Source organism: Eptesicus fuscus, chromosome 20, assembly GCF_027574615.1.
Source record: "Eptesicus fuscus isolate TK198812 chromosome 20, DD_ASM_mEF_20220401, whole genome shotgun sequence".
NCBI classification, from domain to species: Eukaryota; Metazoa; Chordata; class Mammalia; order Chiroptera; family Vespertilionidae; genus Eptesicus; species Eptesicus fuscus.
In genome coordinates, this window is record NC_072492.1 from 31,623,337 (window position 1) to 31,644,456 (window position 21,120).

Sequence of the window (21,120 nt, forward strand, 5' to 3'; positions counted from 1 at the left end):
TTTTTTTTTTTTTGAGGTGATAATGTTAAGAAGTAAGGAATTTAAATTCTAGGACTTTTCTGCACAAGGCATCTCTGCTCTACTATTAGTTAAATGGTTGCCAAGAGCAACCGGCTTGCTGCTTCAGAGGAAGGCCTGATGGTTCGAGGTGTTGACCTTACCAGGTTCACTATGAGACATGGTAAAGGGTTTGAGTTACCAACCCAAGGCTTCCCTACGCACCAAAAATATAGTGTTTGCTCTCAAGGCCCTCTGGAGGCAGGTGGAACTCATGTCATCATATACAGACCGATCACAGATTTGTCACCATCCAACACAGTAGATTTGCTTGCTTTTCCTTACCACCTTCCTCTTCTTCCTTTCCCTTAAGCGATTGATTAAGATATAAATCACTAGAAAATAGTTTTGAGTACTGATTATATATCAGGCACTGACTTGGCTAGGTGCTGGGAATATAACAGTGAATATGGCAGATGCAGACGTGGCACTCACAGACCATGGGGGAGACAGGCCTGTGAATCAGTGAGGGATAAAGGCCATGGTATGGTGGGGAGTGGACAAGAACTTAATGGAGTGTCCTAGCCGGTTTGGCTCATTGGCTAGGGTGTTGGCCCACGGACTGAAGGGTCTTGGGTTCAGTTCTGGTCAAGGGCACGTACCGCCGTTGCAGGCTTGATCCCTGGCCCTGGTCAGAGCGGTGTGTGGGAGGCAGCCAATCAATGTGTCTCTCTCACATCAATGTTTCTCTCTGTTTTTCCCCCTCCCTTCCACTCTCTCTAAAAATCAATAGAAATATATCTCCGGGTGAGGATTAACAACAACAACAAAAAATAACTTAAGGGAGTGAAGGAACAATCTCCGAAGGCAGAGGCTACATCACTTGGTCGGTTTACATTCTTTATAGCTGTAGCGAGTTCTTTAAATCATTCTTTTGACCGAGGCGGGCAAACTTCTTCTGTAAAGGGCCAGATGTTAAATATTTTTGGATTTGTGAGCCTTGTGGTCTCTGCTGTGACTACTCGGCCACTGTAGCAGGAAAGCAGCCATAGGCAATATGTAAATGAAGGAGTCTGGCTGTATTTACAAAACCAGGTGGCAAGCAGCACTTTGTTTGTGGGTCAGTTTGCTGACACCTGCTTTATAGCAGTGGTTATGAAACTTTTGTATGTTTTCTTGTTAAAAAAAAAAAAAAATCCAGAGTCCCGAGCCCTGACCTATTCCCACAAAATTTTGCCTCTGTGTTCTTCATGAATGCTCTTGGTAATTGTGATGTACCCCAATATTTTAAAGTGATAATGCTTAAGACACATTACTTTCCCCAGTGAGCCTTCTCAGGCCTCCTCTAGCCTCATTCTGCTGGCCAGGTTTAGTACTCCTGTTTGATTCTCATAGCAGCCCTGCTTCCCTTGAAAGGCCTTCATCGCACTGTTGAATTGCTTCTTCAATCACCTGTCTCTCTCAGTAGATTATAAACTCCATTAACACGGGAACAGTCTGTCTTATCAATTGTTATATTCCCATACTTGGCTCAGTCATCTACAGAGAAGATAATAAATGGCTTGTGAATGAATCAATAGGACTGGTTATTCCTAGGAGACAAGCAGGCTTATATACATCTTGATATCTCTTAGGACAGTTTTGGGGATGAAAGTGGGCAAAGGGCTGCTACATCGATGTCACCCAGCTTGTTGTTGTCGCCATGGGTACAGGAGAGCATGCTGCCCCCATCTGTGATATTGTTCATCTGCTTTTTCCAGAGCTCTCACCCTTCATAAGGGAAAAGGAAGAGAAAGAAAGGGCATCACCTTAGTTTTATTTAGTGACTCAAGGGAAAGCTGACATGGGGAAGGGGAGAGGGAAGTCTGGGTGAGTACCTGTGGAGAGCAGATGTGGATTATTTGGATGTGATGTTCTCATACTTTCCCATCCATCTGTGTTAACCCTTTGCACTCGCTTGCTTTTTTCTCGATTCCTGCTACCGATGCTAACCGTGTCGAGTCACACTCGACATCCGAGTGCAAAAGGTTAAACCATTTCATAGGTTTCCCATACCCATCTTATCGGTACCTTTGCCCCTTCTCATTTTAAAAGGATGGTATGTTCTTGCTTTTATACCTAGCTGTTTTCACGAATTTACCTAGCTCTGGGTATATAATCTTGCAGATTACTTCATCTCTTTGCTACAATAATCCTTGCTGTTGCTTCTGCTGTGTCACTTACCAAAATCTTTTGGCTGGGTATTCTGAGACTGGAACCTTCTACCTGGAATTGTGGAGAACAAAGATGCTGATAATCCGGGATGGTTCGAATAACCCCTGGGGGGAGGTAACTTTTCTGACTTTATTGACAGTAGGCCTCTCCCTCCACATTAGGAGATAGGACAAAGACCCAGACTTCCTGTCTTATTGCCTTGAAATTCCAAATTCTGCCTCTCTCTCCTCTCACCCAACCCGAACCATTTTCAGGGGTTCTGGCTTTGAGTAGAATGTAGCATTTTACTGGAATATAGAAGGAGATTATTTTAGTTCTCTTCCCTAACTCATGCCCTTGCAGAGGCTCTCTTTGAAAGACCGAGCCACTGCAGGGTAGTAGAGAGAGATTGCCAAAGGGTTTGGCATTGACTAAGTGGTGTTAGGCCTTAGCTGGGCCCTCGTTGCTCCTGGATAGGATTGCCTGATAAGATACAGTACGTCATTGCAATATTTGGTTCCTACTTATGCTAAAAAGTTATGAATTCAAATTTAATTGGACTTCCTGTACTTTTGTCAAATCTGCTAACCCTACCCAGTCTTTCCTGACCCCACCCTGGGTCCTCATCACTGTGGCTGGAAGGACTCTCCAGAGACCCCCTGCAGGAAGCCTGCCATCCACGCCTTTCAAGACAGATGGTCAACAGATATCCCCAACCCCTCCTGGCATTCTACTTGTCCTGCCCATATTGACATACAGAACTGAAGAGATTTCACTTTGGGATTGGGGGGCTTGGCCCTCCCTCAATCTTCCGGAGGATTCGTAATTGTTTTTCCCAGAAGAACTGAGCCTTTCACCCCTGGGAACTCAGACACTGGGACCTCACAGCTTCTCTCCAGACGCTCCTTTAATTATAGACAGGTTGTAATTTGGTGGCTTGGGAAAAGGCCAGCTTGGGTTGGTGGTGGTGGTTGTTTTTGGGTAGTGTGTGGTGAACATAGGGTGCATGTTTAGAGAGGAAGGTGGGAGACAGTGTGGAAAGTGGGTGTGACCTCCTCTCCAGACCCATCAATCGGCATATATACAAACACTTAATTGCATAACACCTGAGAAGTTGCTGGAGTGAGGTCACCCATCAGACACTTGTGGGTTATGGGAAGCGGAGCTCTGCTGAGCATACTTATCCTGGCCCTCAGCGTGGGTGACGCACCTCTGTCTGTGTTGGTTGTTGGCTGGGGTTGGAGAGGAAGTCAGCTCTCAATAGGGTTAGGATTTTAGATGACTCCATATTTTGGGAAGGAACCCAAAATATTGTCTTGGTTGGCCGACCGCCTGGTCTCTTAAGTATGCTGAAAAGGTCATCAGGTTCCCAGCCCTCGGGGATGTAAATATTTGAACTAGGGTAGCAAGCTCAAATACTTACAGGAGCTAAGTAAATAAACGAGTGAAAACAGCCAGGTATAACAAGAACACCACCGATAATGGTAGCTGGTGTTGACTGCACACTAATGCTATGCCAGGCATTGCTCTGAGTTCTTTAAATTCCTTAATTATTCCTCATAGCAAGGTTTCAAAGTCAGTGCTGCTACTTTCTCCATTGTAAGATGGTAAAACAGGAAACAGACACCCAGAAAGGTTAATTTATCAAAGGTCACATAGCAAAGTAAGTGGTAAACCAGGATTCAAACCCACGTAGTCTGGTTCCAGAGCCCACACACAGTAGCCCAGATTCAATGACAAGCCATACTTTGCTACTGTTGAGCGGAGAAAAGAGTGAGTGGTGAGGACTGTGGCCAACATGCCCCATCTAAAAGAGGCAGTTGTGCCTGGCAAATGTGGCTCAGTGGTTGAGTGTCAACCCATGAATCAGGAGGTCATGGTTCGATTCCCGATAGGGCATATGACCGGGTTGCAGGCTCGATCCCCCGTAGGGGGCATGCAGGAGGCAGCCGATTGATTATTCTCTCTCTTCATTGATATTTCTCTTCCTCTCTCCCTCTCTCTTCCTCTCTCTGAAATCAATAACATATTTAAATCAAATAAATAAATAAAAGGGGCAGCTGCTCCTCAGCCCTCGTCAGTTGCTGCCCTGTAAAAATATAGGTTCAGTGTTTCTAGATCATTGGATTCTTTAAAAGAAGAATCTGAAATTTCAAGGGGAGACTCCTGATTATCCAATGTTGCCTTTAAAATAAATGTTTAGTGGATAGAGCGTCGGCCTGCTGACTGAAGGGTCCCAGGTTCGATTCCGGTCAAGGGCATGTGCCTTGGTTGCAGTCACATCCCCAGTGGGAGGTGTGCAGGAGGCAGCTGATCGAGGTTTCTCTCTCATGGAAGTTTCTAACTCTCTGTCCCTCTCCCTTCCTCTCTGTAAAAAATCAATAAAATATATTTTTAAAAAATTAAAAAATAAAATAAATGTTTAATAAATACTGTGTGAACCCACATCGAATAGACTAGACTCTGACAGGCTCACGGCCTGATTTAAACCACTCAGCACAAATGATTGCTGTCCTAAAGGTTGTTCCCTCTCCTTTTAAGTAGTAATTGAGCCTGGCCAGCATGGCTAAGTGGTTGAGCATTGACCTATGAACCCAGGTGATCCCAATTGGATTCCCGGTCAGGGCACATGCCCGGGTTGTAGCTTAATCCCCAGTGTGAGGCATGCAGGAGGCAACCAATCAATGATTCTCTCATTGTTGATGTTTCTATCTCTCTCTCCCTCTCCCTTCCTCTCTGAAGTTAATAATAAATATTATATATTAATCGATTTTTGGGGGGTGGGGGTAAGTCCTGTTTCCTTCAGAGACTTTTCTAGTTCTTTATTACTTTGTCAAGAAGATCTTATTTGGCCCTAGTTGATTTGGCTCAATGAATAGAGCATCAGCCTGCAGACTGGAGGGTCTTGGGTTCAATTCTAGTCCAGGGCACATGTCCAGGTTGCTGGCTTGATCCCCAGTTGGTAGCATGCAGGAGGCAGCTGATCAATGATTCATCATTGATGTTTTATCTCTCTCTCCCTTTTCCTTCCTTCTGAAATCAAGAAAAAAAAAAAGATTAATAAGATCTTTAAAAGAAGATCTTATTTGTAGCCAGTTCAAGTGATTCCTGCTCCAATCACAACCACCCTGCTCTGTGCTATCTCCTGACAGAGTGTCCCAAGGGCCCTGACATCCTGGTGGTCCTGCTCTCAGTGATGGGGGCCATTCTGCTCATTGGCCTTGCTACTCTGCTCATCTGGAAGCTCCTCATCACCATCCATGATCGGAAGGAGTTTGCGAAATTTGAGGAAGAACGAGCCAGAGCAAAATGGGACACGGTGAGAGACTGGGCTGGATTTTCTTAAGCTGTTGGCTTGGAGCCTGAGGTGGTCACAGCAGATGCCTATGGTGGCCAGGTTCAGCCAGCAGTTTTCCATTTAGCCTCTGATCTGGAAACTGGGAGATGGTCTAACTGTTCCACTGTCCTTACGCCTCCTGGAAACCACCTAATTCTCTCTCTACCACCACAGGCCACATCAGTGAGTACTGACTGAGCACAGATAGGGCCCGACTCTGCTGTGAACACTATGAAGAGATGAAAAGGAAACAATCTCCAATGGAGGGAGACAGGACAAATTTGAGAATCCTACACGGAGAACATGGCATATACTGTATATAGAATATATACTAACACATTATATACAAATGAGGTTTAACGTGTTAAACACAAACAGGAAAAAAATATTAAAATAGCTAACATTTACTGAGAAGTTACCATGTACCAAGAACTGGTACATGAATTGACTTATTTCACCCTCTAACAACCCTATGTGACAGGCAACATTTTTATACTCATCTGTAGATAAGGAAACTGAATACAGAGAAGTGGGAGGGAATTAGGTTATCCCTTTTTGGGTCAATTGCTTAGGAATAGTAGCAGGATGTCATCCCATCTTATTCTTTTCTGTTTTCTCAAATGATGATGATCGCTTCTAAATCAGACTCCATTTCTGTGCTTTCTGCAGTTTATCTTAATTGAATCCAAACAAGCATTTTTTGAGAACCTTCCATATACTTAATTAAATTAAATTATCCTTTGGCTCATCTTCATTTCAGCTTTTTTCTGGACCTTCCAAATGGCCATTTGACTCCCTTACTGTCTAAGTTTAGGCTGTAAGTTTGTTCCCATTGGATGAGGTCCTCAGGCCTTTGTACCCCAGGATCCCAAGGAACTGAGATGTTTCTGTTCAGAAAATGTAGAAATCCTGCGCCTCTGAGGCATGTGAGAATGTGTTGTGCTTCTCGAAGCTACCACTAAGGGCCACCAGACCTTATGGCATTTGTCACTTTTTACTAGAAAGTAATTTGGGAAATCTAGTGAGGATCTTCCTTTTTCCTGATAACATGACAGTTTGTAGGTAGTGCTTGAAGGGATAAGATGAGAACATATTCAGAGTTACTTGTGCAAAAGCTTTCCTCTATGTTCCAAACACCACTTTCTACATCTCTCTTCCCTGCCTACATCCCCAGCATGGTCACAATAAAGGAAAAAGGGCAAAAGAGAGAGTGTTGGAGAGAGGGAGGAACTGATGGTTCAAAGCTATTCTGAAATGTTTGGAATCACCAAAAAGGAATGGGATGAATTTAACCCCTTAGAAATAGTGGCAGAATGGCATTCCATCTTCTCTCTCTCTCTCTCTCTCTCTCTCTCTCTCTCTCTCTCTCTCTCTCTCTTCCCGTCTTCAGAGTGAATGTGTGAGTACAATGAGCATTAAGCTGTTCACCGATGGTGTATCCCAGAGAAGGGTGTCTTGGGCAAATTTCTCAGATGAAAGTAAGCCTTGAGGACAGGGTAGAATTGAAGATTCACTGTAAGACTCTTTTCTATTCTCTCCACAGGCCAACAACCCACTGTATAAAGAGGCCACATCCACCTTCACCAACATCACCTACCGGGGCACTTAAGGACAAGCAGTCGTCCTCAGATCACTAGCAGAGTGTCCCAGGATTGTGGGCATCTCTACCATCATGTTTACAGGGGGACAGTGTCTGTGGGGCGGGATTGGGGATTTGGAGTGAGGCGGGGTGGGAGAATGTGAATGCGTGCAAGTGTGGGTCTCTGTGCATTAGTGTATGTGAGTGGGTTGCGTGTGGGGGAATGTGTAATTTAAAACTTGTGGCGTGTCCCAGATAAGCAGAGCTCCTCAGCCTTTGTCCTCAGAACGCCTCCTTCAGGGATTCCTCCTGCTTAACCTGAGGGTGACCTACGGAGCTGAGCAGATGTTCTTCATTACCTCAGAGAGAAGCCAGCTTTCCTTCTCCGGCCATTCTCCCTGAAGAACAGAGCAGGGCTGAGGCCTCTCATTCCAGAGAACGGGACTTTGATTCCGCCCTGAGTTTATGGTTCTTGGGCCTGACTCTCAGCAGCTATGGCAGGAACTGCTGGGCTTGGCAGTCTTGTGTCACCTGTTCCCCTGTCTCCTTTCCCCTCCCTCAGGCTGAAGGAGAATTAGCGGGGAGAGCCGAATCATCAGAGCTGCCTGTGCCTTTTGCTATCACCTCAATCCAGCATGGTTCTCTCAGTAGGGGAGTCCTGGCTACCGAATTCTTGGATCTATTGGGAGAGAGGATGGCAGGGCCATCCAGGGGTCATGCATGGCCTGGGGAATGTGCCAGGGTCCCGCAGTTCAAAATGACCCTTCCGATTTGTCCCTTTGGCAGCTCCATCCTAGAGGTTCATTTAGAAGTGTTTCACCCTTGGACCAGCACTGCCTCTTACCTCCTACTTCCACATTCTCACTGCTGTAGATGTTTGCTGCAAACTGGGACTTTCATGACCAAAAGCTTTTCCTCCCAGAAAGGGTGCTATAGTTAGGGCCAGAGGTCTGGCCCCACCTCAGGCCTTCTGCCCCTTGTCCAAGGCACTTCCACACACCCTATCCTGTGCTTTTATGTGCCAAATCCATCCACCGGGCTGATCGCCTTTACCTACCTCTGGGGAGTCATTCCCACGGGTCTCTGAGTCTGTGCTGGGCATAAGTGCCAGGGTGAAATGATGGGCCAGTTGTATCAGCATGTGTGGCCTATTCTCCCTCGGGCTGGGCAACCTCATTTTAACTCAGTCGTTAATCTGAGAGGTCACAAGTGCAATTTTCTTTTCTTTTTTCTCATTGGGGCACCTGAAACCACAATGAGGCTTAAACTAAAGGAACATGTATATAAACACACTTGTATTATATTTGTAATTTTATTTGATGACAAGGAAGGAGAGTATAAAAAAGCCACACAGACTTTGGCTGGATACAGACAGCGCCACGTGGCATCACTCAGAGCAAGTCACTGCCCAGTTGCGGGATCTGTAAAGGCTTTCTTATCCTGGAAGCCTGTGGGGATGGACGCATGGACATGCTGGTCCTTTCCTGAGGAGGAGGGAAATGGGCAACAGCAATAGCAGTTGCTCCATTGGTGTTTACATTAACAACTACCCTCTCAGTCCCCAAGAAAAAGGGGAGGATCTATAAACAGTGATCTGATGATCAGAAAATCTAAGACCTGGCCTCAGTGTTGCAGTTAAGGAATCTTTAACCTTAATTAAGGCAAGTCACTTTGTTCTCCCTGAGGCTCAGTTTTCTAGTTTGAAAAACGATGGGTTTGGACCAGTCAGTCTAGAAGGTCTCTGTTAGTGTCAGAATGCTAAGATGTTGGGACTTACTTTGAGATCAAACTCACCACGAAGTTTCTGTGGGATGTTGATCTTGTTTATTTGTTTAGTTGGGAGAGAGATGCTTTGGCAAGAGCAGATGTCATTCCACATCACATTATTCAATGAAAAAGCCTCATTCTATCCTGTCTTAGAGCCTCTTCTCCAACTTTTGTTAGCTGTTACATCTCCTGACACTGTAGTCTTTAAGCTCCACTTAGTTCCTATTTCTTAGTTCACTTTGCACACATTTGCATCCACATATTAGGGAAGAGGCATCCATAAGAAGCAGCTGAAGTGTATGGTTTGTATCCAGGTGTTAACCTTGAGAATAAGCTTTGGAATTAGGAATGGGGAAAATGACTGAGCCCTGTCTGAGCCACGGATTACCCTTTACTGTAGGGCAGTGGTTGGCAAACTCATTAGTCAACAGAGCCAAATAGCAACAGTACAATGATTGAAATTTCTTTTGAGAGCCAAATTTTTTAAACTTAAACTTCTAATGCCACTTCTTCAAAATAGACTCGCCCAGGCCGTGGTATTTTGTGGAAGAGCCACACTCAAGGGGCCAAAGAGCCGCATGTGGCTCGGGAGCCGCAGTTTGCCGACCACTGTGTAGGGGATGGTAACATAGCGGAGGGATAAATGAGGGATGGATAAGGAATCCAAGAAGTTTAGAACCTAACTGTAACCTTCAGCTATGGAGACAAGAGTTCATCAGAGTAGTAGTACATTTTCTTTAGGTAAGATGGCTTATATAAAGAAACTATATCAAAGGAGAAAGAATATGTATCAAATAGACTAAAACATCAATGGGAATCTTGTGTGAGCTTCTAGAATAAGGCTCATAGGCCTTGAAGACCAGCACTGTTTGTCTATATGTGGGGGAACCTGTAGTGTGTTCAGGAGAGAGCATATAGCAGTGAGTTTTGGAATCATGTGGGGTGAACATCTAAGTAGTATTTTGGCATCAGACAACAGCACAAAAAGGCCATTCGTGCTCCGCTCTTTTGGAGATATTTCATCATCAGTTTCAGGGTCTGTGGACAGTAATGGGAAACTTTGAACATTCCTGACAAGTTGTCACGTAAGGAGTCAGTTCTTTATCATTCAGATATTCCTAGCCCACCCATGATTTCAAGATACTTCTCTCCATTAAGTATTTCTGGTCAAAGTGACTTAAGTGCTTTCCTGACTTCCTAACCACCTCCTCTGTTTGAGTTGTGCAACAATGAATTAAATGTGTTTTCCAAAAAGAAGTGGCCTAAGGCTGCCCCGTGCTTCCTGTGTTGTTATTTCTGTTTCCTTTGGGTGAAAATAATGATTATTTTAGAACAAGCATGTTTCCAAATGCAACAGAATGATTACTACTGAAACTACAGTCCGCTTCAGAACCGAGAGCTTTTCTTTAGACTTGAATAACATTTTCAAAACGAGTAGGCTATTCCTGTTCTAAGAGTTACTTTTTTTTTTTTTTTTTTCTAATTGGGGATTTTTAGGAACTTGCGTAGCCTCAACAGAATAGTCTGTCGATTTAGTCTAGGTTCTGTTTACAGGAAGCATGAACTGGTAAAATAAGGCTTAATGGTAAATTATTTACAGGACCATTTAAATGCCCTTTTATTTAAGGCAGTGGGTCTCAAAATGTGCTCCCAGGACCGTCAGCATCAGTATTACCCGGGAACTTGTTAGGAATGAAAATTCACAGGCCTCACCCCAGAACCACTGAATCAGGAAATCTGGGAGTGGACCCAGCATTTTGTGTCTTAATAAGCCCTCTTGGTGATTCTGTTAAACGCTCAAGTTTGAGAATCACTGATTTAAGGCTTCACATCCCTATTGTTCTGGCCTTAGAAAGGAATTTCCAGTAAGTCAGCTCAGTTACTAAAAGATTAAGAACATACCTTGGCTGATTAAGAAAACCAAATACTCACAAAATGAAAACCCATTTTCCAAGTTAAGTGATCAGAAGCTCTTGGGTTCACTCACAGCCACAAATTCCCATGAAAAACTAAAAAAAAAAAAGTAATAGATCAGAATCACAGGGAGGAGAGGGCAGCTAACAAAATACTTCGCAGGCATGTAAGAAAACCTTTTATGTGTACCAAGCTGAAGCAAGAAAATACTCTCACAAACACATATTCACGGGAGATGGGATTGAAATCTTCATCATTAACGTTGTCATCCAATAGGATGCCAGAATAAGACTTTAGAATATGTAAGTTCACTTGTTACTATTTAAAATGTATTGAGCGCCAGCAGAGTGGGATTGAAGTATTTTACAGAACACTCATAACAGAATTGTTGCCTTTGAGTCTTGCATTCCTTATAATGTAAGTTTTTTTAAACACAATAGAGTGCATGGCATAAAAAGATTATGTGAACATAAGACTGAGTCCTTTTATGATGAAATTTTGTAAGACCCACTGTTTTATTTACATTTTGGTAACTGATGACTAAATGTCTGGATGAAAATGGAAGGCCTTATGTGAAAACTAACTGAAAAGCTATATGTGAAGTCATTTGTAATCCCTTAACTCTTGGCCTTTGTAGTCTGACTCCAGAGTAACAGCCATCTAATAACCACTGGGACCAATTACAAGAAGATTGTCTTGGAATTTCAGTGCACTCATTTTTCATACTGATGTGAGGAAGAAATAGCAAATAAGCCATTTAGGCCCTGAACAGTGTTGCTAAGTGTTTAGAGGATTGGTCTGCACACCAAAGGGTCTGGGGTTTGATTCTGGTCAAAGGCATGTACCTGGGTTTCAGGTTTGATCCTTGGCCCTGGTTGGGGCGCATGCAGGAGGCAACCAATCGATGTGTCTCTCTCACATCAATGTTTCTCTCTCTCTCTCTCTCTCTCTGTTTCTCCCTCCTTCCCATCCACTCTTTCTAAAACCAATGGAAAAAATTGTGTAAGGATTAACAAACAAACAAAAAAGCCATTTAGTACTTGTTGTCCTGGTTGCGGGCTCAATCCCCAGTAGGAGGCGTGCAGGAGGCATCCAATCAATGATTCTCTCTCATCATTGATGTTTCTCTCTCTCTCTCCCTCCCCCTTCCTCTCTGAAATAAAAAACAACAACAACAATAATAATAAATGCTTGTGATCAAGGTTAACCATATTGGTAAATAAAAAAATTCAAATCCACTTAATGAGAATGGCTTCTATGTGAAAGGAAAATTATAGGTCAGGAAACATGATTGTGTTCCATGAAGCTGCTGTCATAATGTCTCTCCAACCTCTTGCCTAGAGGAAACATTTTCATCAGTTGTGTATTTTTTGACAATACACCAAAGAATGTACACAGAAGGTAAGTATATAGGAAGCAGCATTTAGGATATCTAAGAGCCTTTAAAGGGCAAAACCTCCATTGGTGTCCTTGAAAAGAACTTTGTAAGGAAAAAGTTTCACCATTCATTGTGTTTTACCTAATATATTAGTTGGGTTTTCCCATGACTCATACACAATTGGCATTATTCTTGGGCGAGGCCAGGGTAATGGGTGTGTAATATCATTGGGGGTCAGTGGAAATACTTTGTTAAGAAAGAAAAAATGTTGATGGATGTATGCTGGACTTTTCCTGACCCTTATAATCACCCATGTGCCCCCATATATGTTTTCCCCTTCTCACATAATATTAAAACTCCTAATTTTTAGTTGGGCACATGGCTGATCAGAATAAATACTATGTTTTCACCCTGGCCTGTTTGGTTCAGTGGTTGAGCATTGACCTATGAACCAAGAGGTCATGGTTCAATTCCTGGTCAGGGCACATGCCCAAGGTTGTGGGCTCAATCCCCAGTTGGGGACATGCAGGAGGCAGCCGATCAATGAATCTCTCTCATCATTGATGTTTCTCTCTTTACCTCTCCATTCTTCTCAAAATCAGTAAACATATATTTCTTTAAAAGTACTAAAGAATGCCTACAAAGTAGCATCACTGAAGGAATTAACTATTGTAACATTTATTGAGCGCATATACAATTTTTAATTATCACAATCCTGGAAGAATGAGAAAATTGAGACTGAGAGAGCATAAGTAATTTGCCCCACTGCATTCATTAAATAAATAGGATTTGAACTTGGATAGATCTGTCTATAAAGCCCATGCTATTTACCACAGTGTAAATAATGGAGAGCTCAGGTTGGATCAATTCATGTGAACAAATTACCTATATGTTTTTAAAGAAAAGATACTTTAAATTGTGGGCTTTTGGAAGAAAATATTTTCAAAACACCCTTTGCTTGACAGAGCATTTGCAACTTTAGCAAATCTTGCAAATGATTAACATCCCCAAACTGGCTTTACACAACCTTTTAACGACATCATAATTAGGGAAAACCAGAAAAAAACACCCCACACGCTTTGTCTTTTACTAGTATCATTTCATTTGCAGGAAGCAAGAAAAGAGAAGTTGATTAAAACAAAAACAAACAAACAGAAAACCCCTTTGTCTCCCAAAAATAAGGATTAGTCTTCTGAAGCCTGGAACAAATGTCAGCAAAGCAATGGGACAAATGGCTTCAAGCTGCTGCTCACTTTTGAGCAGAAGAACCAAGAAGGATGGAATGGTTTAGAAAAAGAGCAAGGTGGGAAGTATTCAAAGATGGACAAGAAGAGCCCTAGCCCTTTTGGTTCAATGGATAGAGCAGCAGCCTGCAGACTGAAGAGTCCCTGGTTCAATTCCGGTCAAGTGCACATGGCCGGGTTGCGCCTTGATTCCCCAGTAGGGGGCGTGCAGGAGGCAGCCAATCAATGATTCTCTCTTATCATTGATGTTTCTATCTCTCCCTCTCCCTTCCTCTCTGAAATCACTGATTTCAGAGAGGAAGGGAGAGGGAGAGATAGAAACATCAATGATTATATATATATATGTATATATATAAAAGACCGCCGAAACCGGTTTGGCTCATTGGATAGAGCGTCGGCCTGCGGACTGAAAGGTCCCAGGTTCGATTCTGGTCAAGGACATGTACCTTGGTTGCGGGCACATGCCCAGTAGGGGGTGTGCAGGAGGCAGCTGGTCGGTGTTTCTCTCTCATCGATGTTTCTAACTCTCTATCCCTCTCCCTTCCTCTCTGTAAAAAATCAATAAAATAAAAAAATAAAAATAAAATAAAATAAAATAAAATAAAATAAAATAAAAGATGGACAAGAAGTAATATTGAAATGGGGCCAAACTAGGGCGAAACAGAGGGCCAGAGAATGAACAGAGCTGTGTGAATAGGGAGCATGAAGGATGGAGGGCGCAATGGAGGCCCAGGGCGGGAAGAAAAGCACGCAGAGAGAAGCCCGCCACTATAGTTGAGGTCACAGACCCTTAACTAACCCTTATAGTTGGGTTAGACCCCAACGCATCGGGCAGTCCAGTCTGTGCAGAGCTGAGCCCTCGCTCTGGCCCAGGGGCCCCTGGCGGAGGCGCTCAATGGGCGGGGCCTCGAGCTGGGTCAGGTGACCTGGGCGGGGCATCACTGAGCGGAAGCGCGTGAAGGCTGCAGAGCGAGGAGCTCTGGGACTGGAGGTGAGGACCCCAGGCGCCTGGGAACTGGGTTTCGGGCGCTGGTGGCACCGAGGAGTGAGGGTGGTGGGAGGGAGGGAGGGAGGGAACCCGGGGAACCCAAGGGGCCGAAAGTGGGGCTCTCAGGGGACAGAGGTGGGGAGGCCAGACTTGCTGAAGCCAAGGGAAGGAAGAGCTTCCGAGGCTGAGGGAGGCGAGTGCCACATGGTGCGAGGGAGGACGTGGAACATTTACGAAGGAGAGAGAAGGTTCCATAAAGGGCCCGAGGTGACTTAGTCGGAGACAGAGCCAGACAGTCAAGGGGCCTAGTGAGGGACCACGGGCGGATCCGGCGGTCGTTCACCCGTGGTGGTCGTTCTAGGAGGGAGGGGTCCCCGTGCTTGGGAAGCGTCCCCACTCCTTGGGCGGACGCCTTGACCGTCAGGGAGAGAGCACTTGGCAGCTTCCTGAGGGCAGGGCCTGCGGGCATCCTCCAGGGCACAGGTCCTTGGGTGAAGAGGATGTTCACTCAGTCTTTGTTAAGCGGAGACCGTAGTCACCCATAACCTTTTTATGCCAACCAAATTGGCACAGATTAAGAAGTCTGTTAATCCAAGTAGTAAACGTGGTGAAAGGGGTAAAACAACTTTGAAAAACATTATGCAGTATTGCTTAAGGTTTTCATAACCCATGGCTTAGAAGATCCACTCTTACCTATAAATCGCAGAAAATCTAATGTGCAAGGAGACATGTTCAAGAAGGCTCTCAGCAGCACCGATCTCAATAGCAAAAATGAACAAACAAGACAGCCCTAGCCGTTTTGGCTCAGGGTATAGCTCCTTGGGCGGGAGGGACTGAAGGGTGGCGGGTTAGATTCTGGTCAAGGGCAGATACCTCGGTTGCAGGTTCCATCCTGGCCCTGGGCCACGTAGGGGCATGCAGGAGGCCACCAATCGATGTGTCTCTCTCACATCGATGTTTCTCTCTCTCTCTGTCTCTTCCTCTCCTTCCCACTCTCCCTAAAAACCAATGGAAACATATCCTGGGGTGAGGATTAACAACAACAAAAAACCCTCCAAACAATAAGTTGTGGTACATACAATTGGTATTTAATGGAATACTAGCGGTGAAAGTGAATAATAGCAATATACTATATGGATGATTCTTAGAAATATAATATTGAATGAAAAAGCAAGTCTCAGATTGCTTATAACAATTTTATAACGCTTGAAAACAAAATTAAGGAAGAATTTGTTTATCCTGTTTAAAATTATGTGTAAAAAGCAAGAGGTTGGTAAATTTTTGTTGTTGTTGTTAATCCTCACCAGAGGATATTTTTTCATTGATTTTTAGGGAGAGTGGAATAAAGAGGGAAAGACAGAGAGAGAAACATCAATGTGAGAGAAACACACTGATTGGTTGCCTCCTACACAAGCCCTCACCAGGGCCCAGGCCGGGGAGGAGCTTGCAACCGAGGTATGTGCCCTTGACCAGAATTGAACCCAGGACCCTTTGGTCCGCAGGTGGAGGCTCTATCCGCAGAGCCAAACTGGCTAGGGCAAGAGGTTGGTAAATTTTTAAAAATCAGTAGTGTGCTCTTTATGGAGCAAGCAGGAGAATGAAATGGGAAAAGCACAGAAGCAGATGAAATCTATAATAATAAAAGTGTAATATGCTAATTAGACCGGCCGTCCTTCTGGAGGACCTTCCGGATGAAGCCTGGGCTGCGAGGGAAGCCCGGTTCCTGGGTGCCTACCGGTGGCCAGGGGAAGGAAGGCCTACTCTTGCACGAATTTCATGCATTGGGCCTCTAGTGGTATTATAATAATGTTTTTCAATGGTGGGTTCACAGGTGTTTGGTGGTTATCAAGCTTCATAACTAATATAGTTTGCAAGTACTCTTTCTATGTTTCAAATAGACATTATAAAAAATAAGGAAATTTATTGCTTTAGAAAATTCCATATTCCTGTTAAGGAGTGTAAATCTTCACTAACTCTAACATTCCCATAGAATTTTTCAAGGACTCTCTTTTTTTTTTTTTTTTTTTTACAGTCTCCAAAAAATTGGCTTTGTAAACTCCTCAAAGTTTCTTGGGACAAATTTGGCCAAAGTATTTAATGGTTTAAATAGTGATATGGTGCCCCTTGAAGTAAACTCCTCAAAGTTTCTTGGGAATAGGAAATAGGCTGTGCCTTATCTCATGCAGCGCATTAGTTTTTGTGGGTTTTTTTGTTGTTGTTGTTCAGTGAGGTAGGCAAAGGACTAGGGTTATCAAAAGTTCATCATACCGCCCAGCCAGAGTGGCTCAGTGGTTGAGCATTGACCTATGAACCAGAAGGTCAGAGTTCGATCCCGGTCAGGGCACATGCCCTGGTTGTGGGCTCAATCCCCAATGGGGTGTGTGTAGGAAGCAACCAATCAGTGATTCTCTCTCATTAATATTTCTATATCTCTCTCCCTCTCCCTTCCTCTTTGAAATCAATAAAAAAAAATATTTTTTGAAAGTCATCATATGTACATAAAACCTTTATATGTGGCCTTAGAAAATTTTTAGAAATGTTTTTACCCATTCTAACATTGGGATATTATGAGGAATTCTATATATTCAAGACATTTTCTAGGTATAAAATGATTTTTAAAATATTTAATGCCATCTAGTGACTAAACCTGAGTATGCATATGCAGAATTTCTGGTTTCAGCTGTTTGTATTTTCCCCCACCTTCCAGTTTAATCAATAACATTTATTGAGCCTTGACCATACCAGGTTTTATGTTAAACTATAACTGTGCTAAGATGACAAAGGCAGTCTTTGCTAATAAGTAGCTCACCATAAAATGTAAGGGTCATAGGTGTATACTATATTGACTCTAAATCCTCATATTTTTATAATGATTTGATCCAAACTATACCAATAATTTTTCATTATTCTGCCTCATTAACTAGAGTTTTTCTTTATGTATAAGTACATTTAGAAGGTAGTTTATTGTTACTGTAGGAAGTTTCAAATCTTACTTTTTCTAATAATTAGAAAGAAGCAAATAAAAACTACAATGAGGTATCCCCTCATACCAGTCAGAATGGCGACTATCAATAAATCAACTAACAACAAGTGCTGGCGAGGATATAGAGAGAAGAGAACCCTAGTGCACTGTTGGTGGGAATGCAGACTGGTGCAGCCACTGTGGAAAACGGTATGGAGTTTCCTTAAAAAATTAAAAAATGGAACTGCTTTTTGAACCAGCGATCAAAAGGGTATATATCCTAAGAATCCCAAAACACCTATCAGAAAGAATATATGCACCCCTATGTTCATAGCAGCATTGTTTACAATAGCCATGATCTGGAAACATGGAAAAAGACTTAACTGTAAGATGTGAAACCATAAAAGTCCTAGAAGAAACCATAGGCACCAAAATCTGACATCTCTCGTAGCAATATGTTTACCAATACATCTCCCAGGACAGTGGAAACAAAGGAGAAAATAAACAAATGGGACTACATTAAAATACAAAGCTTCTGCACTGCAAAAGAAACCATCAACAAAATAACAAGAGAGCTCACTACATTGGAGAACATATTTGCCAATGAAACATCTGAAAAGGGGTTAATCTCCAAAATATATAGGGAACTCATACAACTTAAGGTAGACAAACAATCCAATTAAAAAATGTGGGCAAAAGATACCTCCAAAGTGGACCTACAGAAAGCCAAGAGACATATGAAAAAAATGCTCAAAGTCACTAATCATGCGAGAGATGCAAATCAAAACGACATTGAGATATCACTATCACCTCACACCTGCCAGAATGGCTATCATCAACAAATCAATAAACGACAAGTGTTGGTGAGGTTGTGGAGAAAAAGGAACCCTAGTACACTGCTGTGAGTGGGAATGTAAACTGGTGCAGTCACTGTGGAAAACAGTATAGGGTTTCCTCAAAAAATTAAAAATGGAAGTCCCATTTGACCCAGTGATCCCACTTCTAGGAATATGTCCTAAGAAACCCAAAACATTGATCAGAAAGAATATATGCACTCCTGTGTTCATAGCAGCACAATTTACAATAGCTAAGATTTGGAAACAGCCCAAGTGCCCATCAGCAGATGAGTGGATAAAAAACTGTGGTACATTTAAACAATGGAATACTCGGCAAATGTACACTGAGTGGCCAGATTATGATGATCTCTGAATGCATAATAATCTGGCCACTCAGTGTATATCCTATATAATAAAAGGCTAATATGCAAATTGTCCCTTCCACCAGGAGTTCGACCAGCAGGCAGGTCGGCCAACCGCCCTTGTCCCCTCCCCCTGGCCAGGCTGGCCGGACCCCACCCATGCACAAATTCATGCACCGGGCCTCTAATATATACACACACACACACACTGAGCTGCCAGATTATTATGCGTTCAGAGATCATGATAATCTGGCCACTCGGTATAATTACAACTAGTGAGATTCTCTTCTCATTAAGGCTCATATATCTTTAACTGCAAGGATGAAGTAGACATTACCTAAGATATTGGATTTTCAGAGTTCACAAATTATAAACAACATTGAGACATAACCTCTTCCCATAGAACTCCTTTTTCTTGTTTAATGAAAAGTACTGCAGCCCTGGCTGATGTTGCTAAGTGTTTAGAGCATCAGCCTGCACACTGGAGGGTTGTGGGTTCAATTCCCAGTTAAGGGTACATATGTACCTGGGTTGCAGGTTCCATCCCTGTCCCCGGTCAGGGCACATGGGGGAGGCAACCAATCAATGACTCTTCTCACATCGATGTTTCTTTCCTCTCTCCCATTCCCCCACTCCTTCCCACTCTCTAAAAATCAATGGGAAAAATACCCTTACTCCTCAAGTGAAAAAACATGTGAGAAAAATAAAATAACATGAAAAAGTACTACATAAGAGCCTAATCCCAGATAGTCTGCCCCATCTAATTTACTTCCTAGGCAATGAGCCTAGGCAATTCTTTGATGTGGTTGAATTAATTCCCATAGAAAACAGATATATTCATGCAACAACTCTACTCAGATATCTTCAGGATTCCTCAATACTAATAAAGTCCAGATTCCCTTAGCTTAACAATCAAGATGTACACGTGTCTACAAAAACCAAGTTAAATGAGTGACATGCTTGGTATAAGAGACTAGAAAAAAATGGACAGGGATTGTGGCAATCAGGAAATCTTAAGTTCGATTTAAAGAGGTAACCGTTGCTTTTCCCGCCAATTATTGCTAAGCAGGAATGTGGGCCTTATGTTTTCTAGTTTTTGGATTTTTTCATGAAAAGGCATAGTTAATTTAGGCATGTGTTCACTTATGAAATTAAAAAGCTTTTTAAAAGATGTATAAGCCAAATTAAACTTGTGTGGGGATGAAATTTGTCATCTCTGTACTAATAACCAACCCCAAACCAATATACTTAATCTTTTTTGCTCCTACTATCTTCATGTAATCCATTCCTCTAATGTGGCTGAACTGTTCCTTGTCTCCTAATCTATGCTTACTCTACATGCTTTTGCTCTTCTTTCATTCTAGACTATTCCTCCCTCAGAGCTACATATAAAATTTTACTTCTCCCTACACATAAGACCTAAAACTATAAAACTCTTCAAAGAAAACATAGGAGAAAAACTTTATAACATTGGATTTGGCTGTGATTTCTTAGATGACACAAACAGCACAGGCAATAAAAGTAAAAATAGATAAATTGGACTACATAAAAATCTAAAACTGTGCATCAAAGAACATAGACAACAGAATGAAAAGGCAACCTATAGAATGGAAGAAAATACTTGCAAATTACATATCTGATTACAAGTTAATATCCAGAATATATAAAGAACTATACCTCAACAACAACAATAAAAACCTATTAAAAAGTGGACAAAAGACATGAATAGACATTTTTCCACAGGAGATATACAAATAGCCAACAATCATGTGAAAAGATACTCAACATCACTAATCATTAGGGTCATGCAAATCCAACCACACTGAGGTATCACCTCACACCCATCAGCGTGGCTACTATGAAAAACAAAACACACTCCTAATTCCTGTGCTGGGGAATACATAAATAATACCGTGAGACATATTAGATCTTGAATATTAAAGTTTCTGATTAAAACAATCATAATCCTTTCTTTAATTGCTCTTTTTCAAGTTCTCTTTCCAATAATACTATAAACTACAAACCAATAAGAGTTTGATTTTTTGGTCCCTCTTCCTAAGCTTAATCAATGAAATTGTTCTTAATCACCATTCAAACAAGGTGTTGGGTAAAATGTTTACCTGAACAATTTTCAATTCACTAATGTTTAATGTGAAAATATATTAATACAGTATTTTTTTTTAATTCGACTTCTCTGAAATCCCAATGGTGTCAACATTCTGATTTTGTAATTTATACCCACACATACCTTCCAGGGTGCTGAATGAACCACATTGAAAACACAGTTGCTCTAAAGCTAGAAGGAGTTTGTGGGTCATTCTCACCCTGAGCCTGTGTCTGAGAAGTGAATGAGGTCACAGTTGTATGATGGAACAAACCCTTTATGGGATTCTTGATCTGATTGAAGCCCAGAAGTGGTAAGTAGCATGGTCTAAAAATAGGTAAATATATGAATTTTGTGGGAATCTACACAGTCCTTTTTTTAAAAAAAAAATGTATAATCTCTATGAGATGTTGAAAGTAGTTTTTTAAAGGAATGATAATTTTGAGCCATGAGGATGAC

General features: G+C 42.4%; 1 protein-coding gene and 1 long non-coding RNA gene across 2 annotated transcripts in view; one reads left to right on the forward strand and one right to left on the reverse strand.

Annotated features, from left to right (window-relative positions):
* ITGB3 (integrin subunit beta 3) overlaps positions 1 to 7,136 on the forward strand; it is a 49,532-nt gene extending 42,396 nt beyond the window's left edge. The window contains exons 14-15 of the mRNA XM_008149453.3: positions 5,343 to 5,509; positions 7,071 to 7,136. Of these exons, the coding sequence (XP_008147675.1) occupies positions 5,343 to 5,509; positions 7,071 to 7,136 (233 nt within the window). The remainder of the gene's footprint in view (positions 1 to 5,342; positions 5,510 to 7,070) is intronic.
* Positions 1,618 to 20,893, reverse strand: LOC114234399 (uncharacterized). Its single transcript, XR_003620592.2, has 4 exons — positions 20,806 to 20,893; positions 10,806 to 10,882; positions 2,221 to 2,262; positions 1,618 to 1,767 (listed from the first exon to the last, which is right to left on the reverse strand). It is a non-coding gene; the product is annotated as an uncharacterized LOC114234399 (long non-coding RNA).
* Positions 20,894 to 21,120: the final 227 nt, after the last annotated feature.